Source organism: Gossypium hirsutum, chromosome D02 (assembly GCF_007990345.1).
Source record: "Gossypium hirsutum isolate 1008001.06 chromosome D02, Gossypium_hirsutum_v2.1, whole genome shotgun sequence".
NCBI classification, from domain to species: Eukaryota; Viridiplantae; Streptophyta; class Magnoliopsida; order Malvales; family Malvaceae; genus Gossypium; species Gossypium hirsutum.
Genome location: NC_053438.1, coordinates 45,793,017 through 45,810,492, shown reverse-complemented (window position 1 = coordinate 45,810,492; position 17,476 = coordinate 45,793,017). Strand labels below are relative to the sequence as shown.

The 17,476-nt window shown below is 32.5% G+C and overlaps 1 protein-coding gene across 1 annotated transcript; it reads left to right on the top strand.

Annotated features, from left to right (window-relative positions):
* The first annotated feature begins 6,954 nt into the window (after positions 1-6,954).
* On the top strand, positions 6,955-8,310 carry LOC107910104 (NAC domain-containing protein 2). Its single transcript, XM_016837863.2, has 3 exons — positions 6,955-7,224; positions 7,327-7,607; positions 7,707-8,310. Exons 1-3 carry the CDS (start codon positions 7,059-7,061, stop codon positions 8,118-8,120), a joined length of 861 nt encoding a protein of 286 aa, XP_016693352.1. The 5' UTR covers positions 6,955-7,058; the 3' UTR covers positions 8,121-8,310.
* Positions 8,311-17,476: the final 9,166 nt, after the last annotated feature.

Here is a 17,476-nt window from a genome sequence, read left to right as displayed (position 1 = left end):
AGAAGAAAATGTGAATTCTCCCGCATGATTTGGTTAGGTTTCAACAAATCTTTGTATGTTAAATTTTAAACCTCTATAAAATTCCTTTTTCTCTGGAATATTTAATGGCTTCAAATGAAATTCGAGTTCTATTAATATGCTTATATAATAATTAATCAAAGGTATTTCCACATTGAGCTTAGTTTAGGAGAGTCTAGAAATTTGGGTTTGAAAAATTACAATAAAAATTTCGTAACATTTAAATCAATTCATATTAAATATACAAATTATGTATATGTTGTGTATACATTTTTTAAGTTCTTTTCCTTGTTGCTGGAGTTTTTCTTCATTTGTAACAATTTTTTGTATAACTTATTTATCTGGAAAACACCATTTTTGATTCAACCGTTTTCTTATGCGTTTGATAATTGGATCATAACTGACCTGTAACTATGCTTCTTGTGTACCAATTATTTTCTTTCTTGTGCTTGTTTTACACACAGATTAATTGGCAATGCCTTGTTACTTTACCATATTTGTTTAATTTAAGATTTTGATTTAATTTATATTAAGTTGATTGTTACTTTATCAATTCATATTAAGTTGATTGTTGTGATAATTAAAATTGATACATTGATTTGAATCTAAATTTAGTTAAATAATCTTCTATTTACTTCTGTTGTATTTTTTCTTATTTTTTTGGTACTAAGTTAGTTGTGTTTTGTTATTTTTTGCAGAAGTTTGCTTCGAAATTGAGGAAATTTGAGGTATTTATTCCTATGTTTCCCTACATAGTTTTCTTACAAAAACACATCCAAATGTTTAAATTTCTAATTTGGATATATTTTAGCTTAATAGTTTACTTATTATTTTTCAGTTTTAAAAGGGAGTTTTAATTAAGCTTTTTGGTTTTGAACCTATGGGTATCTGTTTACTTATAATTTCTGCATGTAACTTTGCAGCTCTCCACGTACTGTTTACCCAAACAAAAACAATCTTCACAGTTTACTAAATTTTGGATTATGCCAATTCTTAAAGCACTTTATGTGTTTGAGTATTTTAATAAATTATGGGCGATTAGTTTATTCGGTTTAATGTGAAAAATTTATCGATTTTGGCAAAGTATGTAAATGAGTTATCAATTTTACTTCTAAATTAATAAACTATTGACGTTAGATGCGATTAACTGATTGAATGTTAATGTTTAATAATCATTTACATACAATAAATTGATCGATTAATTGGGGCGATGTCAATGAATTAGCAATTGTGTTTACATAACTTATTAATATATATATTTTTAAAATTTAAAAATATAATAACCTACATAACCTACATATAATACATAACCTACATAACTTACATATAATACATATAATACATAACTTATTAATAACCTACATAACTTACATATAATACATAACCTACATAACTTACCGGGATGTATATTATATCTTAATTACACTTATAACTTACCGGGATATATATTATATCTTAACTTACATAACTTACATAACTTACATAGCTTACATTATACTTATTCCTACATACATAAACTTACATAATACATAGCTTATATATCTTAAATTTATCAATCATATCATAATTTACATACATAAATATTAATCATATCACAACTTACATAATGAACATAACCTACATAGTAACTTACATAACTTACATAATAACTTACATAATTTACATACATAAATATTAATTATATCTTAACTTACATAACTTACATAGCTTAATTATACTTATTCCTAAATCCTAAACCCGTGCAATTTATTGTCAACATCAGACCTCAAGAATTAATAAAATAGACTGGTCTTGGATGAATTTGTCAAGGGTAAGCAACGGTTATCGAAATGGAGTACAGGCTTTTGTAAATTTTGCATTTCAATATGCAAGCCAAGAGAACATGATTCTTTGCCCGTGTAAGAAGTGTGTCAACATAAACTGGCATTATCGTGAAGTTGTATACGAGCATCTAATTGTTGATGGGTTTGTTCGAGGTTATAAACAATGGTTATTTCATGGAGAATGACCGCCTAGTACTTCCTCTTCAACGATGGATGTATCTTATCCTGGTATTGCTTACCATCAGTCTGATAGAGGGGATGACATGGAAGGTATGTTGCGGGATGTATTTAATATGCACAATCATGGTGTGCAGTCGTTCCCAGCAGATTTTGTGGCATCTGATGATTGTAATATTGGTGGAATTGCTTTTACCGAACCGGGAAGTAGTGTACCTTATGAAGAGCCGAATGGAGAAGCGGCAAAGTTCTACGCGCTACTTAATGACATGAATGAATAACTGTATGAGGGATCAAAATTTTCAAAAATGTCCTCCTGTGTTCGTCTTTTTCAGTTAAAATGTTTGGGAGGGTGGACCGGAAACTCGTTGAAAATGCTGTTAGAGTTTTTAAGAGAAATGTTTTCGTTTGCAAAAATCCCTCAGTCATGCAAAGATATGAAGAAAATGATAAAAGATTTAGGCCTTGGGTACAACAAAATCCATAGTTACCCAAATGACTGCATGTTGTATTGGGGCAATCGTAAAAACCAACAGTGTTGTCATGTATGCGGCCAATCCCGTTGGATAAATAGAAACCCAGAAGATGGGAACGACAATGAAAATGATGCACAATCAATGAAGAAGCCAGTCAAGATTTTACGGTATTTTCCCCTAATACCAACTGATGAGGGTTGGTACGTTGTACTCCGTAACATCCCTAGAGACTTGTTTGACATGGGCAGTGGAAGTAAAGATAACATCGACGACAGATCAGAAACTTTGCCCTTTCCAGAACAAAACTTAAACGATAATATCCCTAGTACTAGTACACAATTTCAATGGGTTCGTCAGGATACGGATGAAGATATTTACGAATAATGATGTAGTAAGATTTTACGATTGTTTAAGTATATGTAATATCATAATTTAAATCTTGGTCTTATTATATATTTCAGCTATTTTATATGTGCTGTTATTGTTGTAATTAGTTATTAAGTTTTCAACTATTTTATGTGTATTGCAGATAAAATGCCTAGAAGAAAAATGCGAGTTCTAAGCATTGTTCAAAATGATCCAAACTCGGCAGAAACAAATAGTGAACAACAGATAGTAATTGGATCTTCGAATGTTCCGATTACACCTGAGGATCCTACAGAAGTTGAAAGTAATTTTACATTTAATTTACATGCGTGTTGACTTATAATTGATTTATTTTTCAAATTCTTATATTATAATATACCATTTTTCAGCTGAAAATGGTGGGACTCGCAGAGGTCGAGGACGTACGCTACTTAGAGATTTATACGAGTTAGATCCAGTCGAGCATGTCAAAGTATGCAAAAATAGTTTTGGTCAGCCTATTGGATCAGAAGCTTGACTTTTAGCAGGATACATGGGTATTTTAGCACGAAATGCAAATATGTTGCCTATCAACTACGAGTCATGGCATCAAATGCCTGATAATAACAAAAACCAAGCCCTCGATAATATTAAGGTAACAAAATGTTAATGTCATCTATAATACTTGGGAATTAGTTTCATTTATATTTACTTTCTTAACTTGTGTTTTTTGTAGGTGAGGTTTGCTTTAGAGGTCTCGGATACTTATGTAAAGAAGGCATTGGGAAAAAGATGGAGAGACCATAAAAGTACTTTGAAGAAATATTATTATAAGACAATAACAACCCTCGATGAGAAATTGCAAAATGTCCCCCCGGGTATGCTGAGGTACCAATGGGAAGATGCGGTTAGATTTTGGCATTCGAAGAAAGGCGAGGTATGACGTACTTCCAAACTCTTGTAATTATTTTGGTTTATAGTATTTACTATTTACGTACTAAAAATTTCATAATGTAGGATCGTGAACGAGTTGGAAAAAGCAACAGGCAGAAACAAAAATTTACTCACACAGCCGGGTCGAAAAGTTTTGCATGTGCAGCTGAGGCGGAGGTATTTTAAATTTTTTAATACTGTCAAATATGTATAACTTTCCATTAAATAATATTTTTACTACTATATTATAGGAACTGTCGTCCAGTCAAAAAGTTGGACACCTTCAACTTTTTGAAATTACACATAGGAAGAAAGATGGATCTCCTATGACTCCTGAAGCTGGTGAAATTATGGTACGTTTACTTAATACGATTTGACTTGTTTTAGTTATTTATAGTGTTTATTTTCTAATGGTTTAATTCATTACTTGTAATGCGATTATTGTTATGTTGCATTTGTTTTTTTAATATATATTGTGTTCCTAACATTGATAACCGGATTATTACTGAAGTTTTGGGTCCTGAAAGGTATGGTCGGGTTCAATTTCAAGGATCTTTTGTTAGCCCAACCCAATATTTTGGATCCAGCTCGCAGCAATACATGCCTTCGGGGAGTCAGGCTCAAGCTAAAGTTCAGAGGTTAAAAGACCAGATGGCTCAGATGCAAGCGAACACAGTTGAGGTTCAAAGGAAATATGAAGAACTCCAGCTACAACTTAAAGCAGAGGTGACAGCGAGGGAAGCAGAGGCTGCAGCGAGAGAAGCAGAGGTTCAAAAGAAATATGAAGAACTCCAGCTACAACTTAAAACAGATGCGGCATCGAGAGAAGCAGAGCAGAGCAGAAAGTACGACGAACTCCAACAACAGCTTAAGAATATGATGAAGATGTTTCAGCAATCGCAACTTCCGCCGTCATAGTGTATTGTATAAATACTTTTATCATTTTAACTTTTAACATTTTTGTAAAAATCATATGAATTCTATTTTATTTATTGATATTAATATTATTTTATTCGTTTAATTTGAAATATTATATAAATTTATTGCTTTTGGCTGGTTTATATTTGGTTGCTTTTGATTTGTTGTTACAGGATGGCTGAAAAAATAAAAAATTTTATTTTACAAAAATCCCAAAATTATTGGCGTTTTTATAAAAGCGGCGCTAAAAGCTAAAGAGCATGACCATAGCGGCGTTTGTGGAAAAAAACACCGTTAAAGAACATTACTTGTAGCGGCGTTTGTGGAAAATGCGCCGCTAAAAGAACATTACCTTTAGCGGCGTTTCTGAGAAAGTGCCGCTAAAGAACATGACCTTTAACGGGATTTTTTTTGAAGCGTCGTTAAAGAACATGACCTTTAGCGGCGTTTTTTTTGAAGCGCCGCTAAAGAACATGACCTTTAGCGGCGTTTATTTCTGTAAACGCTGCAAACGTTAGCGACGTTGTCGATAGCGGCATTTTTTGCGGCGCTTGTGGAAGCGTCGCAAATACCTTTAGTGGTGCTAAAAAGCGCCGCTAAAGGCCTAAATAAACGCCGCTAAAAACCTGTTTTGGTGTAGTGCTAGAAGTCTATTTATTAATGAATTTGAAATCCTTAAAATATTTTTAGATGTGACAAATTCATGTTTTTACATTTTTCTAATATATATTGGATTAATTTTCAACTAATTTGACCATAACATATGCATTTTATTCTTACTATTTATATAATAATTAAAATCCAAATCCAAGTTCTCGAATGGAGCATAAAGAAATTAGGATTGATTAGAAATTTAGTATTTTTTTATTTAGAATGCGTTGTTGCTATTGTAATTATTGTAAATTTTGTGTTTGAAAAATTGGTATGTTGCATTCTCATGACACCAAAAAGTACTTAAATGGTGTTTATTTATGTGAAAGAAAATTACAAGTGATATGTTGACATCATGAAAATTTTTATATGTTTAAAGCTTAAATAAATTTGTTCTAAATGTTTAACATGGATGGGAAAATATTTAAAATTATGCATTAATTTATAAAAAAAATGTATTTGTTTAAAAGTTTTGACCTCCAATCTAAAATTCCTAGTTACTGAAGATAAGGGGATAGGTAGGTGACACACTTGGTCGTATGGTTTTCAAAGAATAATTTTGAATAATTTAGTTGAGTTGGTTGGGTGTGTGTTAAAATAATAAAAAAAAAGGGAGGAGGGCCTAATCCCCAAAGTAGCATGTTCCAACCACAGTGCTTGGAGGATCCAACCCTCCCTGCTATTTTGAGAAATGATATAAAATGGGATATTCGTATTGCCAAATAAGGAATGAGTCGGGGATTTTAGAAAATGTTGTAATACTTGCGGTACCTTCTCCTTCTTGCTATGAAACAAAATGTCAGATTTTTTCCCATATTCTTCCATTTTTCTCTTTCATTGTTAGTGAGTAAAAATATCATGAGTGCTGGTTTGCTAGGAATTGAACCATGTCTCATTTATTTACAAGGAATATACCTCAAAATTCTAAAGTCTGTGTAATGAAGGTCAACTTGCCACGTGGTGGTTCTATCTTTGAAATTCTAACGTATAGAATAGAAATTGATAATTAGTATATTTATATGTAAAGGATTAGCACGAAAAAAGGGGTCATTTAGTGAGGTGGCTAAGATAAGAACCACAATCTCCTCCTTATTTTACTTGTTCCCATCCCTTGGTCTACCTTTCTTTCCTTTAAAAAAATTATACCATACTTATCCTACTCTGCCACTTTTCCCACTACTACGTGTCGCTCTTTTAACTCCTTTCCATACCACCTTTGCATGACTCATTCCCCAATTATTTTTATATAAAATCGAATTAAATTAATCCTATTATAAATAAATAAACATTTTAAAGTTTGCGTTAGTTTATATAAAAAACGTGATAAATTATTGGATATATACAAAGTGTTAGTGTCTCATTGGATAATTATCCCAAAGGAATAGACTTTTCGTTATTTGATTGGGTAAGGTAGAAAGAAGGCAGGCAGGCAGAAGAGCGTGTAATGAAGGAATTGTGTAGATAGAGCGGCACGTGTTGTCCACGTTCTCACCGGTTGTGGCAGTTGATCTTCTTACGATGTTTAAATGCCTTCAAAGTCAAGGCATCACCCAATCACACTCCATTTTCCCGCACAATAATACGACAAGAATACTTCAACCATAAAAGGCGTAGCCCTCTCCTTGCAAACATTTCAAACACCCTTCTTTTCCTATGCCCCTCTTCACCCTTAAACCATCTTTCTTTTCAAATACCCTTTTTCTTATTTTTGAATAGAATGGAAACAAAAACCAGCTCTGACCTTCCTCCAGGTTTCAGATTCCACCCTACAGATGAAGAATTGATCACCTTCTACCTTAAAAACCAGGCCAAATCAAAGCCATGCCCTGTTTCAATTATCCCAGAAGTTGATATCTACAAATTTGATCCATGGCAATTGCCTGGTTAGTCTATTTATAAATTTATCTCCCCTTATTTTATTATGCTATGCTGCTGAGCACTGACTATACTGTTGTTTTTTTCTTTTTTTGCATATGATGTTGAAGATAAAGCAGAGTTTGGTGAAAAGGAATGGTACTTCTTTAGCCCTCGAGATAGGAAGTACCCGAATGGGGTTCGACCGAATAGGGCGACGGTGTCAGGGTATTGGAAGGCTACGGGCACGGACAAAGCCATTTATAGTGGTTCCAAATATGTTGGAGTGAAGAAGGCTCTTGTATTCTACAAGGGCAAGCCACCAAAGGGACTCAAGACTGACTGGATTATGCATGAATATCGGTTAAATGATTCACGTAAACAAATCACCAAGCAAAATGGATCCATGAGAGTAAGTTTGTCTTCTTTTTGGTCATTAATAATATTTCCAAGTATTGTTGTGATGATAGAAGTAAACTGAGTGGAAACAGGGCTTGTTTTACAATTTCAGCTGGATGATTGGGTCCTCTGCAGAATCTACAAGAAGAAGAACTCAGGGGGAAGAGGTTTGGATCAACAAGTGGAAGAATCAAATACCCCAATTCACATGACACAGTGTTCCAATGATGCTAGTGAAACCCAACAAATGTTGAAATTCCCAAGGACAAATAGTTCGGTTCCTCAACTACTGGAATTGGATTACATGGGTCCAATTTCCCAACTTTTGGGTGAAAACACATACAATTCCAGCTTTGACTATTTTCCTAACACCATAGCCAGTAATACCACAGGTGACCATGTTGAGAAACTTCAGCTACAAGAAATACGTTACCAATACACTGATTCAGGGAAGCTTCAAGTGAATGAGAATGGGTTCTTAAACCAGCAAGTATATATGAATCCCATGCTGTATCAATTTCAGTAATAGATCTCCATTGAACTGTTTGCACCTTGACAAAATTTTGGATTGGTCTATTCACAAGAAAAAGGAAATGTGTGTGTAAAAACTGTTAGCTGATAGATTAGATATTTTTAAATGATTAATTTTGTAATATAATTTGCTTGAAATTTGCAAAAAGACAAAAATGATGAAAGCCAATTCTATTTTTATTAAATGAATATTGATTGATTATGATCAAAACCATAAACAGTCTTACAAATCAGATGATTATGGCTACATGTTTTACTTTTAATACAACCCATTCCTTCAACCTAACTCTGTTCGTACGAATCCCTGGGTTTTTTGCTTTCTATTTTAGCCTGAAATAAGGCTTCACCAACAGAACAAAAACAAGTGCAATTAAATTTATGTGGAATGTATTATTATTTGGTACCCGGTTAAAGGAGAGTATAAATTCTACTATAATTATCTAATGGCAAGAGTATTATGTTGTAGGCAGTTTGGGTTTGATTCAAAGCAATCCCATTTCCCTCCTCTAGTTATAAAAAAAATGACTATATAAATGGCCATATAAAATAAATAAATCTCATCAAGTTTTTTCTTGAAAATTAAACATAAATTCTTAAATATATCATATTAATCCCTATTTGAACGTGTAGAATGTTGTTTATTATAATGTTTATCGTTTACAAAAATAGCAAGTTTATTTGGAATGTATGCATAGATGACGCTAATGATGATGCGAAGAAAGAGATAATTTTATGAGTAACAACTTTGATATTTAATTATTGGTTAGAGATAGATAGGTACAGAGCAGAGGAGATAACAAAAAATTGGAACAAGATTGGCATGACCGTTGTTAGAAACTATTGGCAGACTTTTGGGATAGCTGGCTTGCTTTGCATCACTTACTTATCCAAAACAAAACAATTAAATGGGGGAGTTGGTGACTGGGGGTGGTCAAAGATGCGTCTAGAATTGCTGTGTATATAAAAATGCAAGGGCTAAATTTGTCCTTGTGCTGCATATGATGCTGATATTTGCAATGAATGGAATCTGAGGACTCTGCTTTTAACAAGTTAAGCCTAATCCTCTAAATGCCTCCTATCATATTTCCTTTTTCCGAGTTTAGAATGAGACTCCAACTTAGTCTTTCATCAGTATTATCTAATGGTTTCAATTTCGTCGCAAGAGATAACTATGGGAGCACTGAAACTTGTGCGATGCCTAGGTCAAAAATGAGATGGTGTTTGGAAAAAATCAATCATGTTGAGAGCAGATAGTTGGTTCTTATCTCAAAGTGCATATTCCTCCGCCTGGATTTGAATGAATTATCCATCGAGGGGTTTGAATGAGTTATCCCCTGAGAAATTTTAATGACGGTTGAGTACTAAGCTTTGAGTGGTCAACAGAATATTAAGTTGGCTTTATCTGGTGTGTTAATTAACTTGTTTGTATTTGTGCATTTTGTAGTATGATCGAGGTATGTTAGATGAGATCTTGAGGGAACGAGGGCCGCTGATGAAATGTTTAGCACTCTACCTATAGCTAAGAGTGCTCGATAAGATGATGGTGTTGGATCTTGTGTTTTTAGTGTAGTATTTTCATTTATCTATATTTTTATTTTTCAAATAAATTAATTTAATAAAATATTCATTGATTACATTAATATTCTTTGTATATTATCTTCAATGGTTTTTCTTTGTAAAGGGAAATAAAATTAAATATTGACTTATTGATTATCTAACGTATGTATGTATGTATGTATGTATGTATGTATGTATGTATGTATGTATGTGAAGCTATCAAAATTCAACTACTGTAAGAGTTATTAACTTATAATAATTTTAATTCAAAACGTGTTTTATTTGAGAATTACTAACATGTTTAATTTGTATAGTACACCTCCAGCAGCTCTTGTTCCACCAGCCGCAGTAGCCTGCTCCATCAGCTCCTTCTAATCCTACTTCACCAGCTACTTCTCAAACTATTGCATTCGAAACATCTACATCATCACCACCAGCTCCTTCAACACAACCAACTCCTCTCACCATGCCAACCTCTTCAACACAGCAAATACTTACAACACTTTGTAGTAGGGGAAAACAAGCTATGTAAGGGATTGGGTTATACACCGATGAGAGGAAAAGGATGCAAATTTTGAATGTAAGTAGCCAACTTCTAAATTGTTTATTTTATTTGGATGACATGTTTTTTATTTATGTATTTTATGCATTGTAGCCTAGTATGAGAGGGGAAACCATAGTGGCAGCCCCAACCAAGTGCACCAATAAAAGGAATGACAAAGAAACTGCTGGTGGGACTTAAGAAAGTAGGAACATGAAAAAGGCTAAGTCCAAATACCCACCCAAGCACAATCGTAAGCCATGGAGATAGTTGATGTTAATCCATGTTTAATTTGATGGTCTTATTTTGTTACCATACGATGGATGGTTTTATTTTGTTGGATGTATTTCGATGATAGAGGGTTTAATTGATGGTTGTATTTTGATGGACACTTTATTGATGTTTGTATTTTGATGGATGGTTCAATTTTGTTTGTAACGGATGGTTCAATTTATGAATGTCAATTTATGGACAATAAAAAAAATATTTTCATTTCATTCAATTCATTCATTATTAACAACTAATGTAAATACATGAACAACATTTCACCATCCAAAAGCAAGATAACCAAAAACATCATCCATGATACAATTAACAACTTATAAGCAACTATTAATTTGTTGTCTCTAGACATTTTATCCTTGTACAATTTTATCTTCTCTTACAAATGATTTACCATCGATCTCATTATTCACATTTCATCAATATTGAGCTCATCGTTCTCAAGTCTTAATTCTCCCTCAATAACATCTTATTTTCTAGCATTATTCCGTTGATTGTGCATCCTTCTTCTTTTACAATTGAGTCCATCCCCTCACTGTCACCTTCAACTCATTGAAAAAATCATATCCCCCAGTCTTAATATTACACATATTACAAAAAAGAAACAGAATATTAAAAAACAAAAGTACACAACAATTCTCTGCAAATTGCAATGCCTGATCAAAACCCTAAAGCCTAATTTACCTATTTAAACTTCGAACATCCAAAGAATTATCTCCCTTTATTCTTTGGAGTATTCACATTGCAAATGGGTTCCCCTAAACCGCAATGGCAGTACACAACACTTCTTTATGCACTTGATTTTCTGTTCGCAGAAGAAGACATGGTACAGACGTAAAGGAGATGGAAAACGAAAAAGAGGAAAGAAAAAATGAGACAAAAAAGAAGGGTAAATTTTACGAGAACACCAAAGCTAGAAAAAAGATAAATATGCAAGATGTTGAAAACTGTTGAAAAAACAAAAGAAAAGGAAATGGCAGAGCAGACGATTCAAAGAGAAAACGAAAGAAAAAGAAATGTTGAAGAAGATGGTGAAAAATGATGGAAAAATTAATGAAATATAACTTTAAAGGAAAAAATTTTAAAATAAAAAAACTAAAGGGGTCGGTCAACAAATGAAAAAAATAGGTCAAATAAGGTTCTCAAATTGCAACACATGGCAATGCGCAATTGGCTAGTGTTGTCACATCAGCAAAATTTAAACGGTGTTAGGCTCAGGTACCAAACCAGTGGACGGAAAAAAGTTTGAGTACCAATCTAGGAAAAAAACCATAGGTACCAATTTGGGAGAAGTGGACAAGTTCAAGTACTAATCTTATATTTTTCCATACTCTTTTCTTTATACATCTTGGAATTCTCGTACGAAAACTACCTTAATTGCTCAAGCTCATCAAGTTGTAACATTCTTCTTTCATTGGCTTGCTTTAGATCCAGATTTAATTGTTTCAAGGCCCAGTGAGCTTTATTTTCTAACTCAAGCAGAAAATAACATGCTTTTTCAAAGACTAACTAATAAAGAGTCATTCCTAAAAGTGTCTTGAAAGCTATTCGATAGGTCCATAGAGCATCATCGAGCCTTCGAGACCAATCTCTTCGGTTAGGTTGAACAACCTTCTCAAGGATTTCTTTGATCTCACGGCTTACTCGTTAAACTTGCCCATTAGACTGTGGATGATAGACAGTGGTGAATTGCATGACTACCTTGACACTATTTGTTAGGTACGCCTCAGCTTCCACCCACTTGGATACATAATCAACTGCCACTAGGACGTACCTGTTACCAAAAGAAAAAGGAAACGACCCTAAAAAATCAATGCCCCAAACGTCAAATAATTCTATCTCTAGGATGTTTGTCAAGGGCATCTTGTTCCTTCTTTATATGTTTTCAATCTTTTGGCATCCATCACAATTTTTCATGTATGCTTATGCATCCTCAAACACTGTTAGCCAGAAAAATCCAGCTTGTAAGATCTTTGTTACAGTGCGGGAACCACCAAAATATCCCCCACTTAGAGATAAATAGCGGTGATATAGGATCTCGTCAACCTCGTTTCAAGATACACACTTCCTTATTATATTATATACACACTATTTAAACAAAAACAATGTGATAGTCTGTTTTCAATGGTGTCAAAAATAGTGGTTTCGAGACCACAATCGTAACACCCTAAATCTGGTCTAAACGTTATGACCGAATCTGGCGATGTCACATTGTAACACCCCTTACCCGTATTCGACGCCGGAATAGGGTACGAGGCATTACTAGAACACATACACTTATAAACATGTTAAACCGAGTTATAAAATTTCATTCAAATTTAAACTCTTCAAATTTTTAACATGATTTTATAAATCTTCACGTTATAACTTCAAAATACTATATTTGTAACAAATAGGGCTTCTGAGACCCAATACATACTCATGCAATTCAATACTTCATTTCCATTTCATTTAATTCACGATTCTCATGTTCACGATTCAATTCAATTTCTCAATCCAATATACATTTCAATACCACAATAATTCATTTAATTCACATCATACCATTTGCAATTTCCATTTAATTCACGTACAATTCAATTTCATTAAGTTCAATACTAATACATATTTATCGTTTAACTTAACATCCCCTTTTTGCATCATTTTACACTTCATGCATGAACCTAGTATTTCATTTCCTTTCCACACCCGTTTCCTATACATATCACACAAGATATAAACATTACACTCAGCCATAGTCGCAAGCTAGTCTTTTTGAAGACTAACCACATGATAAACCATTTTAATAAAGATTACAAACTTTAAACCTTACCACCCTTTTATGATCACATGCATATTTCCATCTAGCCATTTACCATCTCAATACATAATTTTATAAATTTAATGTGGCGTAATCCAGCCACAACTTGGCCAAAGCCCAAGCATACACACCAAACATGCTAGCCAAATAAACATATAGTATAAGCATTATAAGCATGGATAAGCACCACATTTATTTATGTATCAAACTTATAAACATGAGTTAATTCATAAACCATTTCTGGCATTGCTACATACCAAATCATATACCAAGTATACCACATACACATACTATGAAACTTTATTTTCTCACATGAACTTTAACTATAACTAATAATGCATAATTATAAACATCATTTCTTTTCAATCGTTTATCGATTATAATCGAGCATATGACCAATTATACACAAACCATTCATATGTTCTTCCAATTTTCCTCCTCCTCCTCTCCATTCCACATCCTTAATGTGTATAACACACTTAAACAACATTAACTACAATTTCACTATTCACTCACATGTATATTCAAAGTTGTCTATTCGAGTCAGAGTCACTAAATTATTTTTACCCGAAGCTACAGAACTCCAAATTAAGATCCATAACTTTTCCCTGAAACTATATTCACATATCTTCTTACCAAAAAAATTTCAAAATTTTTGGTTTATCCAAATAGTACATTTTATTCTTTAAAGTTTCCCCTGTTTCACTGCTTGACAGTTCTGACCTCTCTTCACTAAAAATTAATTATATCATTTTAAAAAATTTGGATATTATTTCCGTTTGTTTTTCTTGAAAATATATTAACTGAGGATTCTAAACATATAAACTTTATTCCATAATTATTTTTTTACAATTTTTGAAAATTTTCCAAAGTCAAAACAAGGGATTCCGAACTCATTCTGACTCTATATAACTAAACTTCAAATATCTCAAAATATATAACTCTTTTGCTTGATTTATTTCTTTTATGTGAAAATAGACTCATTCAGATTTAATTTCATATATTATTCAGCCTCTAATTCAATCTCCACCATTTTTGGTGATTTTTCAAAGTCACACAACTGTTTCTGTCTAAACTGTTTTATTGCTAAATGTACTCTTTCATAATTTCACTTTTTCACTTTCAATCACAATTCAATTCAAAATTCACTTTTCCATTTCTAAGTCAATATTCAATTCAATTCCACAACTATATTCATTATTCAATTACACTTAGTCAATTTCCCGATGAACACTTCGGAATAATAACAGATACTCGGTTGATTCAGCACATAGCAACCACATTACTAATCAATGATGTTCGGTTCACATAGTAGCCTGCACATAGTGCTACACATGTGACCATTACCATCCGATTAACGTAGTAGCCTGTACATAGTACTACACACGTGATCGAAACTATCCGGTATGCATAGTAGCCTACACATAGTACTACACATGCGACCTATTATTCCGGTACACGTAGTAGCCTGCACATAGTACTACACACTTGACCATCACTTTCACTTTTATATAGTGGCCTACACACAATCCGTGTCACACATGTGATCATTTCTGTCACTTCATTTGTATCCCTTTTTATTCTAAAGGTTAATTCGAGAATTTTCACTTTTTCTTACTTTTCTTTTTATCGATCAATTCTAATTTCTCGTCTTTCTTGATTTATAACAATAAATTTAACTTATATAACCTTCATACTATTCATTCCATTCCAAAAATCATACTTTGGCGAAATTATGTTTTTGCCCCTAAAGTTTCATAAAATTACGATTTTTCCCCTATGCTCGTAAAAATAGTTTTTATTCAATTTCCTTGCATTTTAGGTCTAGCTGAACCATTTTCATAACTATAGCAGTCCACAATACTCACTTATTCACACACTTGTGACATATTTTATAATTTTTACAAATTCATCCTTTTAGGCATTTTCATCGAAAATTACTTAGTACAAATCGTTTATCACACTCCAAACATTCATATTCTTCCATAAAACATCAAAATACATGCATATCATTCATGGGTAAATTTTTAAACACAAACCTTAGTTCAAAACAATGGTAAAAATAGGTAAATCTTGTTACGAGGATTTCAAAAACGTAAAAATCATTAAAAACGGGGATAGAACGAACTTACAATTGAGCTTGGAAGCTTGAAAAACCCTAGTCATGGCTTCTTCAAGAAATTTTCAGCCTCGGGGTTGAAGATGGACAAAAATTGACTTTTAATTTTATTTTTAATTCATTTTAATAACTAAATAACCAAAACGCCCTTAATGAAAAACTTTGGAAACATGTCTAACCATACCCATTTTTTCCACCAACTTAACCAATGGTCTAATTACCATATAAAGACCTCCAATTTAAAATTTCATAACAATTGGACACCTCTAACATATAGAACTCAACCTTTGCACTTTTACAATTTAGTCCTTTTGACTAAATTGAGTCCCAAACGTCAAAATTTTCGAATGAAATTTTCTCGAAATCATTTTGTGTAATCTTAGACCATAAAAATATAATGAAAATAAATTTTTTTCTCGTCGAATTTGTGATCCCGAAATCATTATTCTGACTAGCCCCAAATTCGGGCTGTTGCAACAATTCTGACGAGTGATTTATTATTTAATTCCTTATTTAATTTCTATGGGACTATATTTAGTTCGTATTAAAATTTCATTAAGAATTTTATATGTTTAAATTGTTAATTAGGTAAAAAAGACTAAATTGTAAAAGGTGTAAAAGTTGAGTTCTATTAGTAAAAAGGGTCAAATGGGTATGGAATCTTAAATTTATGGACTTATTTAATAATTATACCATATATGAGAGTAATGGACAGCCATGGCCATTAAAATGTTGATGATTAGTTGAATTAATAAGGGTAAATTAGTAATTTGTTAAAAGAAAAGAAAAATAAAGGAATTAAAAGATGAAAGAAAGTTATCATCTTTGTTTCTTCTTCATCTAAAACTGATTAGCCATTTTTGGGGGAGGAACAAGCTTCGGTTAAGCTTAGTTTCATTACATGGTAAGATTTTGTGGCCCGTTTTTAATGATTTTTATGTTTTTGAGTTCGTTTTAGCTTAGTCTAGCTAGCCCAGGGGTTATTTTGCAAAATTTTTAAAGGTTGAGGGACTTTCCATAGATGTTTTTGAAAAGGTTTTGATGTTAGTTGATGGATTATTTATCATTGTTGTAAAATAAACATGTTTTGTTAAGTGATTTTTGTTAAATTTTAGAAATAGGGATTAAATTGTTAAATGTATAAATCTATGGGTTTTATTGTGAAATCTTGGTAAATATGAGTTACTTTAAGGTCCCTTGCAACATTGGTTAAATTGGATTTAGGCATAAATGACTTATATTTAAGTTATAAGCTTAAGGACTAAATTGAGAAAAGTCAAAGTATTAGGGGAAAATTCATAGTGTTGCATAAATATGAACTATGGATTAAATTTAATGCTATAAGTATTTAATTAAATGAAATTATTTATTTAGATCAAGATAAACCACATTCAGGCTTAAATCGTGAAAAGGCTAAAGTTTTGGATTAGTTTACAACCCTACTTCTACGACCCTAGTTATCGAGGTAAGTTCGTATGAACTATAATAATTTTAATGTTAGCTAAATTGACTGTTTGTTATATTGTTTTAATATAAGTGAATTTGGATATAAATGCATCAATGTTGTGATGAATTGACAGATAACGAGTCTTGGTTGAACCTTAAGAATTCTTAGGATATAATGACATGTCATTAGGGATTTCATATTTCGAATGCTGGTCTTGAATGTCCTATCGGTGGCTGAGGTCCTGCGTTTCTTTTTGATTCTCCACAGCTAGTGTAAGTAGCATCGTGTAGCTTACATTCTGACCCATTGCTCTTCATAGCTCATGTGAGCAATGATGTAAAGGAAAGACTACAGTTATATGTAAAGGCACACTATGTGTGAGCTTTCTCGAGTATCCGATGTAATTCTAGATGGTTCAACACGTAAGAAAAGGGAAATGAAATGGTAAGTATGCAAATGGAATGAATCATGATCTTATGGCAACATTGATGAGTTAGATGTTATGTATATATATGGTAAACTACATATCTTATGGTTGATTTCATATATATCATGAACAAGTATACTAAATTGTGAATTTGATAATGTTGTATATGCTTTTACTA

Bases quoted from the DNA above. Each gene is read 5' to 3' on its own strand.
- LOC107910104 (XM_016837863.2), top strand. From the start codon at position 7,059: ATGGAAACAAAAACCAGCTCTGACCTTCCTCCAGGTTTCAGATTCCAC. The intron at 7,225-7,326 runs GTTAGTCTATTT...ATGATGTTGAAG, and splicing joins TGATCCATGGCAATTGCCTG to ATAAAGCAGAGTTTGGTGAA. The intron at 7,608-7,706 runs GTAAGTTTGTCT...TTACAATTTCAG, and splicing joins AGCAAAATGGATCCATGAGA to CTGGATGATTGGGTCCTCTG.